This window comes from Eretmochelys imbricata, chromosome 6, assembly GCF_965152235.1.
Source record: "Eretmochelys imbricata isolate rEreImb1 chromosome 6, rEreImb1.hap1, whole genome shotgun sequence".
Classification (NCBI taxonomy): domain Eukaryota; kingdom Metazoa; phylum Chordata; order Testudines; family Cheloniidae; genus Eretmochelys; species Eretmochelys imbricata.
The window spans coordinates 49,874,217-49,892,772 of NC_135577.1; the positions used below are offsets into that span (position 1 = coordinate 49,874,217).

General features: G+C 43.4%; 1 protein-coding gene across 6 annotated transcripts in view; it reads left to right on the plus strand.

Moving 5' to 3' along the window:
* Window positions 1-18,556, plus strand: part of ANO1 (anoctamin 1) — a 116,499-nt gene that overhangs the window by 67,753 nt on the left and 30,190 nt on the right. For all 6 annotated transcript variants that reach the window (XM_077820152.1, XM_077820155.1, XM_077820153.1 and 3 more), the window contains 4 exons: window positions 858-899; window positions 4,412-4,476; window positions 6,729-6,863; window positions 11,507-11,667. In XM_077820152.1, coding sequence (XP_077676278.1) covers window positions 858-899; window positions 4,412-4,476; window positions 6,729-6,863; window positions 11,507-11,667 — 403 coding nt within the window. The remainder of the gene's footprint in view (window positions 1-857; window positions 900-4,411; window positions 4,477-6,728; window positions 6,864-11,506; window positions 11,668-18,556) is intronic.

The window sequence follows — 18,556 nt, forward strand, 5'->3', positions numbered from 1 at the left end:
ACATTTACAGATGGTCCCTTCCTATAGAGGCTTCATGAATGTCTACAGAGCAGTGTTTGATGCCCCTGCTGCACCTGTTCTGTGAGTGTATAAAGGATCGTGATGTGAAGCTGAAGTAACGCAGTGGTGGAAAAGGCCCTTTGAACCTCATACTCCTCTCACTTGCAGGGGGTTTAAAACTCATGTAACTTCATTGACTTGAATGGGTTTATCACTGGTTTACATTGGTGTGAATGAGATCAGAATCCGGCCTTTTGTCTATCTGGCATTTATCACAAGCATCTGCTATAGAGATACCATTTAGCATTCAAAAAAGATTAAATAAATTCTACTTCATGTACATGCTAATGCTCTGCTGTGCTTTATTAGACATGTAGACAGCTACTGATAGCCACTGATATGTATATTTTATTTGTTCCATAATTGTATTCCTTATCATATTTAGAAATGACCCCAAATCAAAGCCCCAGATTTAATCATCCCTGAGCTTTGGGACAATTTGGATATGGGTCAGCCTTCTAAGCTGGTCTCCTCTTTTTATAATGGATGAACTAAACCCCAAATATCACTCAAATGTGGGCCTATCTCTAATCACATTCTTCCCTTAACATTTTTAGGCTGCCTTTATTACTTATTCATTGCTTTTTACCCTGTGACCGACTTTATTACTTTTTCTTCATGTGCTCGATGACAGAAGACAAAGTGTGCCATGAGAAATGACCCCATATAATACAGCATTATTTTACAAATTGCCTTTCTGTTTTTGATGCATTACGTGAGTGGGATACATGGTATGTGAGCCGCATAACGGCTCTGGGTGTGACTTGTTGGATGATGCCATTTTTCTTTCTTTAAAGGGTGACTACGAAGGTGAAAATGTTGAGCTCAATGACAGAAAAGTAAGTTGATATATGTGATTCAGCAAGTTCTCAAGAGTGTTAGCCTCACAAGTCACCTGTCGGGAACTGGACATTTGCCAAGATTTCCCAGAAAATATCGTGGAAAGGCAATCAGTGCCATATAGCAGAAGTATTTCTAAATGTTAATTTTACTCCAACATGGATGTGTATAAATTACCCCATGTAATAATGGTGCATTTCACATCATCATAGGAAAAATGTCAACATTTACATTCTAATTTCTCTTAAGGTTGCTGTGACATTAAGTACAATCTGGACTGATGGACAGCTGTGTCCCCTCAATTCTCCAACCTGGGGTGCCTTTTACACTGCTTTGCTGTGAGAGCAACCACTCCTGGCCTGCTCACACATACATATGTAAATCACTCCCAGCTATACTGCATGAGTGCTATGCATGAGTAAGGGAATCAGAACCTGACCCTGAGGAAAATAATCTCAAAAGTAACCATTTTGATACTTAGAATTTATTGGGCAAAAAAAGATTGCCTGGTTTCAAACAAGGTTTTGCTGTATGTAACTAAGTTAAGGGCAAATTTTTATTCTTTAAGTCCCAGCCTGTGCTAAGGAGTGCTACAGTTCATCTCCCAAATGGGCCCTACTGGCAGTATTGGATCTCACTTAGTTCCAGTTTAGCCAAGTTCATGACTTAAAGGATGTTGTTACTCTCCTGATGCAGGGTGCTTCAGACTGACTGTGTTTCAAGACACCGTGTTAAGAGAGAGAGAGAGAGAGAATTTCATCAGATCTTCTGTTTTCCATTTTTAAATATATAATATTTTTATAGAAAAAACAAGAAAGTGGGAATGAGAAGGAAGGTCATAAGATAGGCATAATAAACTATGGAAGGACAATTGCACAAGATAATATTTGGTACATATATAGTGTTCTGTAAGTATAATCAACTTAATTCTCATAATGCTTCCAAGAAAAGGGGTTTCCATTTTGCAGACAGAAAAACTGAGACAAAAAGCTTAAGACCAAAGTTTTCAAAAGAGGACACAAAGTTTGGGGGCTTCAGTTATTGGGTTTCTAAACTTGAGACTTCTTGGGGCTGACTTTCAGAATTGGTGCATACCCACAACTCCAAATGAAGTCAGTGGGAAGTGCAGGTGGTCAGCAGTCTGAAAATCAGACAAAAGGCATCTGAGATCGGGCCCCCGAAATCAGAGGCCAATGAGGCTTTTGGGTTTTTTTATTTAATTTTATTTTATTTCATGGTAGAATTGTAAACTGCTGAGATGTCAGGTTTCACCACATCGTGATTCAAATAAGCTAATGACTTTAGGAAACATCAGCCTGTTGTTAGCTATTCTTATATGAACAAAATATCTGAAATTGGTTTATCTGCACCTAAGGGTAATTAATTTAGAACTCCTTGTGTCTACGAGTTAGAAGCCTTTTATTTAATTAATTATTTAACAATTAGGCAATGCTAGTTTTTATGATTTAATTATTTTGCTTCTATGAATCAGTTTAAATAAAACTCTAAAGAAAAATATCACACTCTTTGGTTTTGTAAATAGGCCAGTATTCACATCCCCATTCTCAGCTCCACCTGGGCTATTTAATATTCCACTTACTGTTTTTTAATTGTTAATTCAGAGAGAGGGTTTGACTTTAAGCCTAGCTTTAGGTAAAAGTGACGCATACACTGCACCACGCAAGTGGATAGCCATGGCTGGCATTGACACACAGAGGCACACCTCCAAATTAAATCCTGCCCAGCTATCCCTGTGCTGCAGGTTAGGTTCGTAATTTGCTGTTGGCCTATACCCCCATTCCAGCCAGAAGTAGGGATGATGGGGTGCAGGCTATGCCCATCTCCATGCCCAGTCACCTACTGCATGCTCTGGTAGTGGGAAATAAGTGAGCATGCAGCTCACTTGCTTGCTTCCTCATGTCTAGAACTAAGGTGCAAGTGACCCCTGTGATGATAGATGGAATGCCAAATTGGTTAAAATTAAACTAGAAACAAAGGGGGAAAAGATGCAATTAGAAGCAACTTTTAAATGAATCCTGGTATTTCAGAATTTGAATGTACTTGCTGATTAAATTAATCTGATTCTGATTCTCTGTGCTACATTTCATGTGTTTTGGGTTTTTTCTTACCAAAGATTACAGTTAAAGAAACATATTGATAGCAACCAACTCATGCATTTAAATTTTAGAGGTTTTACTATTGTCAAATGATTGAATGAAGACAGTGGTGACCATGAGAACAAACAGACCTATTCATTGCTATTGCTTGTAGGGATTAATCATTGTTATATTGTTTATACTAATATATCAAACTAAAGAAAAAAAACTAAATAGAGAGATTATCATTGTACTGGTTTCAGAGTAACAGCCGTGTTAGTCTGTATTCGCAAAAAGAAAAGGGGTACTTGTGGCACCTTAGAGACTAACGAATTTATTTGAGCATGAGCTTTCGTGAGCTACAGCTCACTTCATCAGATGCATACCGTGGAAACTGCAGCAGACTTTATATATACACAGAGAATATGAAACAATACCTCCTCCCACCCCACTGTCCTGCTGGTAATAGCTTATCTAAAAGCCATTTCCAGCACAAATCCAGGTTTTCTCACTGTACTGGAATTCGCACTGTACTGGAATTTCTCATTGTACTGGAATTCGCAGGTAGATCATGGGAATCTAGGGCTTTATTTTTCCTGGTTCTGTGTGAAGAACTTTCACAGAAATCAATGAGATTTTTGTACCAAAACTAATATTCTGTGGCAAGATATAAAATGTGCTGAATGGCAAGAAGGATGTCAAGGAGCCAGTTTAATAACTCCTTGTTCTCTCTTCAGAATTGGACTGGGTCAGGAAGAATCAAATCTCAGAAGTGTAGTCTTGTTTACAATGTAAATTATGTAATAAATTGAGTGCTTTCAGATTAACCTAGTTTTGTGAGTATTTAATTTCATTTTGTGAGCCATTAATGGTGACCTTTATTTTCTTTGGCCCAAATCCTGACTGAAAGTAATGAGTGAAGACCATTGTGTTCTTCTTAAGATCTTAAATGCAGTTTCTTGGACACTTCAGTACATTTCCTCTCTACAGATGCAAAATATTAGTGCAGCAACAGCAAACTAGTTTATTCCAGTTTAGTGTCTGTGTGTGTCTCTCTCTGTCTAATAACTCCAAGAACAACCATCCTTCACACCCACATCCATTCTGCTAAAGACTTGACTGATGTATGACTTGCAACAAATCATAAAATCCCCCTTACATCTATCCATTAGTCCTGTTGTTGGAGAGCTTTTAATGCAGTAGAATTCATCATTGTAGCATGCAGTGTGCCAAACCATCAAACTTGTTTTTCATACTTAATGCAGATGCATGTATTGGTCGATTGAGGTATGTGCAACCACAAGAAGAGCGACACCAGAGCACAACACGAACTGTGCAGTAACTTGGAACAAAAGGAGAAACAGCTCATTTACGTGTTGCCTTATTTTAGCTTTCATTTGTGATTTATTTTATAGCTCCTGTGTGAGGAATGGGCAAGCTATGGAGTCTTTTATAAATACCAGCCAATTGACCTAGTGAGGTAAGGAGAATTCTAAATGTCCTGTTTCCAGGCAGAATTTTAGAAGTTTCATAAAGTTTTATGCAGTGTGATAGAATCATTAGATCTTCATAAACACAGATCCTGGAGCCCTTCCCCTACCTTCCACCAGACTGCCCTCATGAAGTTCACAGATACAGATATAGGGCCTGATTCTCTCCCTGGATTCTACTGGTTTCCCAGGCTCAGGATCCCTGGCAGTGGAAAGTCCTCCCTGGGGGATGATAAAGAAAGACACAAACCTTCTATAGGCTTAGAGCCCTTGATGCAGCTCAGAGAGAGAGCCTGGGGGGGTGGGCAGAACTTGCTAGGGATGGGTCAGGGCCGGGGCACCCAGTATACGTGCTGATTCCCTGGCTAGAACATAAAGCTACCTTCCCTCCGTAGCAGGGGCGGCAGGTTTGCATAATTTTTGGTGGTGCCCAGAACAGGTCCAAGTCCCCCCCGCCCCGCCACACACACACACACCTGTCTTGTAAGCTGATATATATTTTTTAAAATAACGTAAAAATGTGAGGCCTCTGGCATGGGGCTGGTAAAGAGGGGTTTGGGGTGTGGGAGGGGCTCAGGCAGAGGGTTGGGGTGCAGGGGTGAGGGCTGTGGGGTGGGGCTGGGGATGAGGGGTTCACAATGCAGGAGGGGACTCAGGGATGGGGCAGAGGGTTAGGGTGCAGGGGGATGAGGGCTCTGGCTGGGGCTGGGAATGAGGGGTTTGGGGTGTGGGAGGGGCTCAGGGCTAGGGCAGAGGGTTGGGTGTGTGGGGGGGTGAGGGCTCTGGGATGGGGCAGGGCTGGGGATAAGTGTTTGGGGTGCAGGCAGGCTGCCCCAGGGCTGGGGCCAGAGAGGACTCCCCCCCCCAACCCTCTCCCTGCCAGCAGCAGCAAGCTCCAGGGGAGGGGCCTCCCCTCCCTCCCGGTAGCACACTCACCTCGCACCACTGTCACTGCACATGGCCCTAGGGCCCCTCTCAGGTCCAGGAAGCCCCCTCGCCTGCCCTCCGGTGGGCTGGGGGGGGGCTGCCATCACATGTGCACCTCCTCTCCTGCTGCTGCCCCTCACTGTAGCCTCACTGCGGGTGGGGGATGGGACTGCCCCTTGCCCAGTGTGGGGCAGGAGCAGTGACTGCAGGCCGGGGGGAGGGTCCCGCTGGAAAAGGGAAGGGTCCGAAGTGGAAGGGAAGGGCAGGGTCAACCTTCCCTGGTGCTAGTGGATAGGGGCATTAGGACACTGCAGCAACAGTTGATGCTGGGAACCAGCAGAGCCCAGCACAGCATGGAGTTGCAGGGGGCAGCCACCCGCTTGAGACAGGGACACTTTGGGGCCCGGGGGAGAAACACGGTGGCAGAAAGTGGGGGCCAGGGGAGATTCAGGGGAGGTACATGGGGGCAGCAGGCTCGGCTGGGAGAGAGACCGGCCCCAAATATTGGTGGAGCTGGGCCCTGAATATTGCTGGAGTCTGGGCACCCCGGGCCCATATAACTTGCCGCCCCTGCTCCATAGAGGCACTGTGGCAGGATATTGATAATACCTAGATATTTGTGCTTAGTTATTACAGTGACTATAGACCATTAGACAGACTGACAAAGCTTGAAAACCAGAAAGTGATGGGTCCAGATGGGAAACAGACATTTAGTTTAGTTACATCAGCCCTTTCAAGTGACTTAAACCAGAAGATGCATTTGAGCTTGCAGTTAAGTTTAAATTAAAGTTCCAATGGGAACGGGGACAAGGCTTTCTTTTCCTAAATTCCCACTTTACTCTCTCTCAGGTTGACCATGCATTCCCAATACATTCAAAAGTCCAGCTTACCACAATGGGAATTTAAGGTGCACAAAAGAATATAAGATTTTGATTTTTTTTTCTTTTTATTGAGGACGAGTTTTGTTTGTCATAGTTGAGATTCAGAGTCCATGGAGTAATTTCAATAAAGAAAAGGGAAAAAATTTTGTTTAGGGAGATTTGATCATGGTAAATCTAAATATATCTGTTTAGACACACACAAGAGCAAAAGAGTTTGGCTAGTAGAGCTAACTGACTTTCTTGGTTCCTCCATCACTGGATTCATTCCAAGGGGCATGCAAAAAGGAATCCTCCTAGGGGAAATGCATTCCAGTTAGTCAAGAGTTTACTTTCCCCTTCAAGCTTAATACTGCTGTGATTCATAATTTTAGCCATGGTATATTTTAAGCTATAGTAAACATTTCACTGTTTTTTTTTCCCCCAATGTATTTCAGAAAATACTTTGGAGAGAAGATTGGACTGTATTTTGCCTGGCTGGGAGTTTATACTGAAATGCTCATTCCTGCTTCCATTGTAGGGGTTATTGTGTTTCTGTATGGCTGTGCAACGGTGGATGAGAATATACCAAGGTAAAAAAAATATGCAAATTCTCACTTTTATTTCTTTACACATCCAAACGGCATTCAGAATCCAGTCTGTTATACATGTATGACACCAATCGTTTATTCAAGCTTTATGTTGGTGCTGAGTTGTAGGGTTGGAGCACTGAAATCTTCAATCCTACCTGGGACCAGGCCATCAGTTGGAATACTGGCCACAGTCCTTTTGCATCACTTATGCAGTGTGATAGAATAATGAGATCTTCATAAACACAGATCCTAGAGCCCCTCCCCTACCTTCCACCAGGCTGCCCTCATAAAGTTCATTCGTATCATTCATGGCATAGAAAGAATTCATACTGAATAGAGTTCAGAAATGTTCTGAGGCTGGAAAACAAGTCTTACAATAAGAAAAGGAGTACTTGTGGCACCTTAGAGACTAACCAATTTATTTGAGCATAAGCTTTCGTGAGCTACAGCTCACTTCATCGGATGCATACTGTGGAAAGTATTCATCCGATGAAGTGAGCTGTTGCTTACGAAAGCTTATGCTCAGATAAATTGGTTAGTCTCTAAGGTGCCACAAGTACTCCTTTTCTTTTTGCAAATACAGACTAACACGGCCGTTACTCTAAGACTTACAATGTGAGGCTTAAGGAGCTCGATCTATTCAGTTTATCAAAGAGGAGTTTGAGCGGTAACTTGAGCATTGTGTACAGAGACTTAGATGTGGAAAAGATATCCGATGGAAGGGATTTTTATTCTTGGTGACAAAGATATAACAAAATCCAGTGGCTGGAAGTCAACTTTGAAATAAGATGCAATTTCCTAGCAGGGATGATGATTAAACTTCGAACATCTTACCTGGGTGATGGTGAATTCACCATCATTGTTTGGACTCTTCAAAATGAGATTAAATATCTTTCTAAAAGATATTCTTTAATTCAGCTTCTGGGAAAAATTCTGCCTGTGTGTGCAGGAAGTCACATGGAACATAGGATGGTCATAGTGGTCTCTTCTGGCATGAGAGTCTGTGAATCCTGATGTTTATTTGTTCCCTTCATGGGCCTTGGAGAGAACAGGAAGCTCTGCATTACCCTCACCATGCTCAAAACACTTGCAGTTCTGCTTCAAGATAATGAGTATGAACAAATATCATGCTTCAGGGATTCAGTCAGTCACCTGCAGGGGTCAGGAAGAATATTTTCACCCAAAGCACAATTGGCCAGATGTATTTGGGATGGGAGTAGGGGGCAGTCACCTTCCTCGGAAAAATCAGGCAGTGGCCACAGCTGGAGATAGGACACCAGACAGGGTGAACTAATACTCTGAAGCAGCACAGAAAATCCTCTTTCTTAGAAGCTTGACTGGTATATCTTGTTCACATGCACAAGATACAACTGATCTCCACATTGGGATTGAAAAGGAATTTCCCTCCAAATCATATTGGCAGAGACCTAGCAGGTTTTCACCTTCCTTTGCAGCATGGAGCACGAATCACCTGCTAAGATCATCTGGGCAAATCTCACCTAATCAATTCCCCTCCATTTCAGGGGCCTCAAGGTGTTGCTGGCACCTCAGTCTCTCCTGTTTTCTGCTTGTGGCACACAACAATTTAAACCCAAGTAACTGGGCTCAGTATAGGAGTAATAGCGTGAAATTTACTAGCCTGTGATGTACAGGGCAGAGTAGATGATCTAATAGTCCCATCTGGCCTTAAACTCTGAAATCTATGAAAAGGTGCACAAGGTACATGAATTCACCCTGTGCAGCCAGTCTTTCTCCTTTGCACAATTCCAGCACAAGCCTTGCCTCTCTGCATCAGGTTGAATTCCAAACTTAGGCTGCAGTCATAAACACACAATGTGACTACTCAGGTGTATAACATCAGTCACATGTGTTTGCAGAATCAAGTGAGTACATGTGTTCATGTCAGATAATTTGGCAAAGTTTTAACATCAGTAAATTTTCTTATCTGTTGGAGTAAAGATACAATTAATCGTAAAATTGAATGTCCCTGCCAGCAGTTTAAGAATCTAGGCAGCCTGGTTCTGGAACAATTATAATTTAGAACTGCTGCATCATAAAATTTCCATATGCCTGATCAGAAATAGTTCACATCAATCAGGCCATTGGAGATGAGAAAAGATTAGTTTTCTGGATGTTTGTTTTAGTTTTTCAGGTATAGTGGAAATATCAGTGCTATAGGATATGTAAAATAAATTAAGATAATTACATAATTTTGTATTGAACAACAGTTTTTCCTTCTGGTACTTGGTTGAAGCAACTAAAAACCCAAAATAAAATGCTACATATCTGTGAAAGTGTAGTGTCATTAAGGCCTAGAGTTTGGCACACCAGGAAGCTAGTTACAACTCCCCATTCCTGGAACCAGCTCTACACCAGACTCTGTCTGATGGACTGCATTAATATATGTATGCTGTCTGGCAATGGGTCCCAAGTGTCTATCTGCCAGCCTGCAAATGCCAGAACACAGTCAGCTTTGGCCACACCTCCTGCACGCCTCATCCATTTGAGCATTTTACATGTGATGGGTACTCTTCCACACCAGGGGAATCTCTAGGAGGGAACATTTGATCTCTTTCTGTTCCCTTTTAATGCTGGAGCTCTCAAAGGGTTTGAAGCAGGTTTCAGGACTGAGTCCACACTATCCAATACTGGGCAAAAATGTTATGTTATCAGTATTCTATCACCTTAATATCTAATAGTGAGTTATTATTATTTATTAATACAGTGCCATAGGTGTGCATGACAATATATAAGTATTCACAGTATTCATCTAAGAGTTTGTTCTCCACAGCAGAAAGATAAAATATGTACAGAACAAAATACATGTTCTCAGAAAGTAGAATCTGGAAAACAGCTGTGGGTAAAAAAACAGATAGCATGTTGACAAAATAGAAGGTCACAGTTAAGCTTATGATGAATCAGCACTTGCTTAAGTTTTGAGTTTATATACACCTAAATCTCCAGAGATGTGACAAAATAATCGTGTGGCCTGTTGATGAGGTATGTGCTAAAAATAATTTATTTTAGCTCACTTGTTGACAGCGACTTTTCTGTCCTTTTCATAATTGTAGATCAGATCATTATATAAATTAATCTTAAAAGAACATAAAAAAATTGTGTAACCAGAACACAGATGGCATGTCTGTTATAAAGTAGTGGAAAGCATCTACTATGAACAACAAAGACAACTCAAGAATACATATGTCTAAACTACGTAATCTGGTCAAATTAGTAAAATCCAGGTGCCGGGTGTTTTTTAATTGTACTATTTAGTTATTTATTATACATTTTCAAAAAAGGCTTCTAATTTTGCATTTCCAGTTTTGCTTCCATAATCTGTTTCATGTGCAAATGATAGAAATTTAGATATCAATCAGGAACAACGATATCTGTGTCCACAAATCATGTAGTTGGATGTCTAGGGCAGATTTTCTGGTCCGATAGGGTTGCTTTGCATCACTCCAACTGTTGACAAGCTTAGCAAACAGCATAGAAGCTCCTCCAATATCCCCTTACCAGCCTCTAGAATAGGGGGGATTTCTGTGTAGACGATGTAGTGAGCTCATCTTCCTGCCCCAGATGCTAGAGTAGTTGCTGGGAATCATAGGCAGTCTTGCTTAAAGTAGAGCAATCCCCTTCCTGCTGTACTTTATGCTGGGCACTGGCACAGGTTGAAATCAGTTTTGCCTATCACCTCACCAGTCCTATGCCTTGCTTAGCACAGCAGGACTAGAGAATCTAGCCCCGAAACTCTGTCACTTTCGCATGCTACTGATTGCACCTGCAATTGATTGTAGATGCAAAATTAGCATTTCAATTGAGGCACCTTAAAACATGTAGTGCTAAGATTCATGACTGTAGTAGTGGCCTAATTCCAACAATTCCAAGACACTCTTTCTCATGCCGCACAGCAAACTTTAGACCGGACTGCCAGATAGTCTCTTTTCCCCATTAAATGGAGTGCAGGTCAAAGCAAAAAACATTGGATCAATTTCATTTAATGAGTCCCTTCTAACAGTGTTGCCTTGATCTGAGGTCACATATTCCCGATAGTGTAGTTCCAGAGACAGAGCTAAGTGAGGGGGTTGTCTTGAGGACAGTAGAGAGGAAGAACAGTTTTGTGATTAAAGCACTGGAGATCGGAGTTCAATTTCCAGGTCTCCCACAGACACACTCTCTCACTCTCTCTGCCTCAGTTCCCCATGTATCAAATGGGGTTAATACTTATTTTTCTCCTATCCTTTGTCTGCCTTTATTTACACTGTAAGCACTTCAGAACAGGCTCTCTCTCACTTTGTGTTTATACAGTGAATAGCATAGGGCCTGATTCATTTCCTCTTGATGTCAATGGAGAGACTTCTGTTGACCTGAATGGGAATTGGATCAGGACTATAGTGGGACCCTGATGTCATTTGGGGCTTCTAGGACTGACCATAATACTAAATAAGTAACAATACTAAGAAGAGGTTGAGAAATTAGAAGAAATTTGAAGGGAGCATTTGGCAGCCCAGCAGGTTGAATGTGCATTCAGTGACTGGGAACATATGCAGAGGACAAATGCCTTATCAGAAGAAATGACCTGTGCATGGCAGATGAAATGTATTAACCTTACTCTTTGCATTTACTTGTCGCTTTCCTGGCAGTATGGAGATGTGTGATGAGAGAAACAACATCACCATGTGCCCTCTATGTGACAAAACGTGCAGCTACTGGAAAATGAGCTCTGCCTGCGCCACTGCTCGAGCGAGTCACCTGTTCGACAACCCAGCAACTGTCTTCTTCTCTGTCTTCATGGCTCTGTGGGGTACGAAATTTATGGCTTTGACGTGGGGTTTTTAATTCTCTTAAATACAGGAGGGAAACAAACAAACAAACAAAAGCTAAACCAGTATTTTTATGCTCAGGCAGTTAATTATGTCAAGTTCCTCGTCACCCAGCCCCCTCCCTGCTTTTTTCCAATGAAACTGTCGTCCCTAAATTTATATGCTGGACTGAAGGTTAAAATTCAGGAGGTTGCTCAGACGAATATAAAATGAAATTGTTAGGCATATGTCATAAAACTGCTGCATGGCATGTCTAGATTTCATTAAGGGGATTGCATAGCTTGCCAACAAAATCTAGTTACAGAGCCAGCTTCCAAATTAGAACATTGCTGAAGAGATGTATAGAGTACGTGGGGCAGAGAGGGAAAAGAGGAGCGTAATGGCCGTTCGTGTCTCAGAACAAAACATGACTGAATTTTGCTGTGCTCATAAGTGCAATTAAGTTTATCAGGGAACAGGCCTGGACTAGTGGTCTGCACAGAGGATCATGAACCTGAAGCTGCTGCGTTCTAATTATTTTTCGAATGCTGACTCCTCCTGAGCTCTTGAGCAAGTTTCTCTGCTTCAGTTTCCACTTGTAAAATTGAGTTGTTAATATTACCTGTCCCAGGGAAGTGTTGTGAGAATGAATTAGATAAAGTTTGTAAAGTGGTTAGAAGCGTTGTGTAAGTGCTAAACATTATTACTATTGTCTCAGCTAGATTCCCTAGTGTGGACAGTAGCCTAGATGGTATCAGAAAACCCCAACACAGGAGATTTCTGTTGAAGAGAGATTCAGTGCTGAAGTAACACAAGGACTTATTCCTTTAGGATAGAGAACTCAGTTAGTCAAGATCATTGCCACTGGTGGGAAGCACAAAGCAATAGTTTCCTTTTAGCTGGTTGGGTGAACAGAGAGAACTCCAATTTCTAGCATTACTAATCTTTGTGGGTGACATTCACTTGCTGTGGGAGGTTTCATATAAGGCCCTCATGGCTATGGAACTGTCACACTGGCCCTGCATGAGGGGGAATACCAGTTAGGTGACTAACCACATCCTCTGCAAGTCAGGGGGTTTCCATTAGGAGAGACAGAGATAGATGGTCTGGAGCCACTTGTGTACAAACCTAATACATAGGAACCCTGCACCAGGGAGCACAGACAAAGGCTAGCTGCCATTCCAGCCCACAGTCTGCATTTCAGCCTAATAGCCTGCTTCCGCTTCGGTGGGGGTGGATTCATTCCTGCCATCCACCACATTGAATAGCCACAACGTCACCCAGTACGTCACTAAAAGCAGCACAAGGAGATCTTTGCCTATGCGGGCTTTTATGTATGAGTAGTGAGCTCCGTTTTTGACACTGTATCTCATATAGTTCTGGAAATACAACCCTAGTTTCCATTTACTGAGGTATATAGGGAACCATTTTTTTTATTAGCAGTGATTTAAGATGTTAGTGTATCCTTCAAAATAAAGTAATAACTTTGTTTTCGTGGCCAAAATTTATAGAAGGTGCAATACCATCTGCTATGACTGAATATTCTGTTCAATGTAAGGTTGGAAGAGGGGTGGGTACCTATCATATAATCCTGTCGAGAGTTGGGTTAAAATGCACACAGCAAACAGGCATAATAAGATAATCAGCAGGAAATCTGAAGGAGAGGTGCAGAATCTGTGGTGGTCAGTGATCTTTTATCTTGAACAGCATCTTGTCATGTTACATATATTGAGAAATGTGATATAACCCAGAGCAGCATGCCAACCCATGTCAGAGACTTTAAATAGTCTGATTCTGTCAAATGGGTAATCAAATATCTACTTGCACTCTCTCTCTCTCTCTCTCTCTCTCTCTCTCTCTCTCTCTCTGTGTGTGCATTGACAGGTACTCCAATTGGTCTGCAGCCTACTCAAATGTATCATGACATGGACGGTTGCCTGGATTCCATTTCTTAGCCGAGTATATTGGTCCCCTCCACCCATTTTTGGTGACTGAAGGGGCAATCTCTATCATTGTGCAAAGTCAGAGTAAACGAACAACTTGGGGGGGTGTCAGCAAAACACCTCCCCTACAACTGCTTGTGTATTTGGATACTTGCATATCCTCCATCACCAGAGCATTTGAAAGCCTCACAGACATTTATGAATTTATTCTTTGGGGCAGAGAAGTATTGCCCTTATTTTACAATGAAGAACTGAGATATAAGGCAATCAAGGCCCTTCTTTTAAAAAAGTATTTAAGCATATGCCTAACTTAAACGCTTGAATTTTTCCATTAACTTTAATAGTACTACTTACATGCTTAAGTACCTCAAAGAGAGGCCTTAGGCCTGGATACATAAAGGTACGTCGGCACCTCTGTGTCATTTTTAGACCCCACCATGATCCACAAAACTCCTACGTATTTTAGAGTAAGGCTATGTCAACACTGCTGCCTTTGTCAGCAAAACTTATGTCGCTCAGGGGTATAACTGTTCCACCCCCCTGCGTGACATAAGTTATACCGACATACGTTTTCATGTGCACAGCACTATGTCGGCGGGAGAAATTCTCCCACGAACATAGCTAGCGCCGCTCGCTGGGGTCAGGTTTTTATGCTGACGGGAGAGCTCTTTGTATGCCCGTCGACATAACGCGTCTTCACCACATGCGCTGCAGCGGCACAGCTGTATCGGTTCAAGTGCACTGCTGCGGCGTGCACTCTACACCTATGTTTCTGCCTCTGGGCTTGCACCCTGCTGCCTCCCTCTAGGCTAGGGTTCCCAGCCATCCAGGATTGTCCTGGAGTCTCCAGGAATCAAAGAGTAATCTTTCATTCAAGATTATGTCCTTTGTGATGAAACCTCCAGGAATACGTCCAACCAAAATTGGCAACCCTACTCTAGTTACCCAGATGTTTATCTCTTACCCTAAGCCCCAGAGCAATCCACACCCGGGGAAGATAGGCATTCATTCACCTAACTTGTGTGCTGGGCCTGATCCCGTCAGTGTGCTCAGAGGCTGCCACATAACTCCACACAAAACAAGGGTGGGGGAGGGAAAGTTTCTTATATGCTTTAGCCCAGTGGTGAGGGTACTTGCCTAGGAAGTGGGAAACCAAGGGTTCAAGTCCCCACTCTGCCTGAGGGGGAAAAGGGATTTGACCAGGAATCTGCCACTTCTCTTAGAGCCCCAACCACTGGACTATGGGATACTCTGATGTGGGACTCCTTCATTCTCCTGTAGAAGTTGTTCCACTTTCAATACATAATTGAATAATTAATATTAATTGGGCTGGAGGAAAAGGGAGAATCACTGTGTATCTTAGTGGTAAGAGCACTCAGTGGTGAGGTGACAGATCCGTTCTCCTCATCAGGCAGAGGGGAGTGGACTTGAACGTGGGGTCTCCCACACCCCACGTGAGTACCCTCATCACTGGACTCAGTGTTACAAGGGAGCTGTCTCTCACCCCCCAGCTGTTTTGTATGGAGTTGTGCAGCCTCTGACCACACCTACTGGATCAGGCCCTGAAGACAAATTTGGCAGAGGAACCCTTATCTTCCCCCAGTTCATGTATCACAAGCTGAGATAGGCACCTCCCTTCAAGGGGTGGGCCTCAGGACATATCAACTATCCCATTGGCTCCTGGCCTAGGTTACTGGCTTTTGTGGATTGCATTCCTGGGCACCTATGTCTCCCCATTCATTGTACAGGAAGCCTAGGCACCTAACTCAGGTCTTGTGGACTGTGGTGTTGTTCCTGTGATTATCTGGGTGCCTGAGACCCTTTGTGGATGTGGACCTAAGTGACTTCCACAAAATCACACAGGAAATCTCTGGAAGGGCTGGGAACGGAACTGCGATAACCTGAGTCTCAGAATAGGGCCTTAACTACAAGATCATCCTTCCTCTCTCACATGGCCAACCTGCCTGGCACCCACACAGTTATTCCACATCTGCTACTGTTGCTACAAGCCAATAACAAGCTTCCCAAAGACAGGGTTTTTCCCATACCATACCCTTATGTTTCTGTGACTTACTGGTCTTTCTCACACCACCTCCAACACACAGCTGTATTGCTATGGAGACAAGAGTTCATTCCTTAGGTATCAGAAAGGTGAAGATTTTGTCACAGTTATTTTTAGTAAAAGTCAGGGACAGGTCACGGGCAATAAACAAAAATTCGCGGAAGCCCATGACCTGTCCCTGACTTTTACTAAAACTAACTGTGACAAAATGGGGCTGAGCCCAAGCCCTACTGTGGGAGGAGAGCAGGAAGGTCCCCCTGCCGCCCATGGTGGCTGACAGTTCCGGATTTCCCCACCACCTGCAGCAGCTCAGAGCTGCATGGGTGCCTACAGTGGCTCGAGCTCCAGGTGGCCCCCCACCACCTGTGGCTGTTGCAAGTTGTAAGGGGCCCTCCATCACCTGCAGCGACTCAGAGATCTGGGGTTCCCCTGCTGCCCATGACAACTAGGAGCTGCGGGGGTCCCCGCTGCCCACGGCGTCTCGGAGCTCTGGGGCCAGCTGGTGAGAGCTCCGGGTCCCCCCCAACCTGTGGCTGCTGAGAGCCCCTCCGCTGTGGCTCAGAGCTGCAGGGACCCCCTGTCACCTGCAATACCTGGGAGCTGCGGATCCCCCATCTCTTAAATGAGCAGTCTGACATTGATTTTCTGTCCCCTAAAAATAAGGCCTGAATTTGTGTGGTTTGAAACCTCATCCAGAATCCCTCAAAATCCAGCTCAAATAATGATCTAGAAAGCAATCTACCAGAACCTTTGAGCTCAGTTTGTGTTTATGAGCACAGATGAAATGTGAAAATGCATGTGTGTTTGGCAGAAAGACATTCTTTCTTTGCTATTTCTTTGAACCTGCCGCACTCAGTTGGTGCTTCTCATATGAGTTAACAGATGGCTATGTTTCAGATGTAATATTTAATTTTACATTTTTCTAAGTTGATGCTGTAAAATGATTTCTGGTAGCAGCATGACACAATGTGTCTTTCATTTTCTCACTGTACATGGAAACTACAGACCACAGTGTAAGAGCTCCCAGGGACACAGAGAAGGGGCAGGGATTCACGGATTATATCATAGACTGTTTTAAGATATAATTATGATGTTACCAGTTTACAGGAAGCACAAGAGTTATAAAGGGGTTCAGCTGTAGGCTTTGTACGTGAGAATTTCACTTGGAGGACTGATGAATGCTAAAAGCATAGCCTGATTCCAGTCACCCTTTTATCTATATTAGTCTTTCTCTCTCTCCCCTCTCTGCCTCCAAGGTTTTACTGAATATCATGGGTACATCTTGTTGAGCACATCTGTTAGTATTCACTGCAGAAGAATTCTTGTGCGGTTAGCCTTTCTCAATGGACTTGCTTCTTTCATAATTACTTATTTACTGAACTGTGCTGGTTTGTTCCCAGCATTAAAATGTATGTCCTCTGAGAACTTCCTCCACCTCAAAGGCACGTACACTGATAAAGAACAGGGTTATTTGCTACAACTCAAGAGTTGTTTTCATATTGCTCCTTTTTCCTGGGTCTAGCTTGTTAAAAACAAAATGACTGCTGCACTGTGGATCCCCTTACAATGGCCATTAAAAAGCTCCCTATTTGCAACACTTATCAGGTTTGGTCTACATGCAGTTTTTGTATAACTATTTTGGTTACGTGTATGATCATTTATTGAAACAGTTATACTAGTAAAACCTCTAGTATGGACATATTTACATCAGTATAAAGGTGTCTTATACAGTATAGCTTAGGGTATGTCTACACTACGAAATTAGGTCGAATTTATAGAAGTCGTTTTTTTAGAAATCGGTTTTATATATTCGAGTGTGTGTGTCCCCACAGAAAATGCTCTAAGTGCATTAAGTGCTTTAACTCGGCGGAGTGCTTCCACAGTACCGAGGCTAGAGTCGACTTCCGGAGTGTTGCACTGTGGGTAGCTATCCCACAGTTCCCGCAGTCTCCGCTGCCCATTGGAATTCTGGGTTGAGATCCCAATGCCTGATGGGGCTAAAACATTGTCGCGGGTGGTTCTGGGTACATATTGTCGGGCCCCCGTTCCCTCCCTCCCTCCGTGAAAGCAGCAGCAGAACAATTGTTTCGCGCCTTTTTTCTTGAGTTACCTGTTCAGTTGCCATACTACGGCAAGCATGGAGCCCGCTCAGGTAACCGTCACCGTATGTCTCCTGGGTGCTGGCAGACATGGTACTGCATTGCTACACAGCAGCAGCAACCCCTTGCCTTGTGGCAGCAGACTGTGCAGTAGGACTGGAAGCCGTCATCGTCATGTCCGAGGTGCTCCTGGCCACGTCGGCCAGGAGCACCTGGGCAGACATGGGTGCAGGGACTACATTAGAAGGGACTTGACCAGGTCATTCTCTTTAGTCCTGCAGTCAGTCCTATTGAACCATCTTATGGTGAGCAGGCAGGCAATACGGATTGCTAGCAGTCCTACTGTACCATCTTCTGCCGAGCAGCCATGAGATGTGGATGCCTTGCAGTCCTTCTGCACTGTCTGCTGCCAACCAAAGATGTAAAAGATAGATGGAGTGGATCAAAACAAGAAATAGAACAGATTTGTTTTGTACTCATTTGCTTCACCCCCTCCCCCATCTAGGGGACTCATTCCTCTAGGTCACACTGCAGTCACTCACAGAGAAGGTGCAGCGAGGTAAATCTAGCCATGTATCAATCGGAGGCCAGACCAACCTGCTTGTTCCAATAAGAACAACTACTTAGGTGCACCATTTCTTATTGGAACCCTCCGTGAAGTCCTGCCTGAAATACTCATTGATGTAGAGCCACCCACTTTGTTGATTTTAATTCCCTGTAAGCCAACCCTGTAAGCCATGTTGTCAGTCGCCCCTCCCTCCGTCAGAGCAACGGCAGACAATCGTTC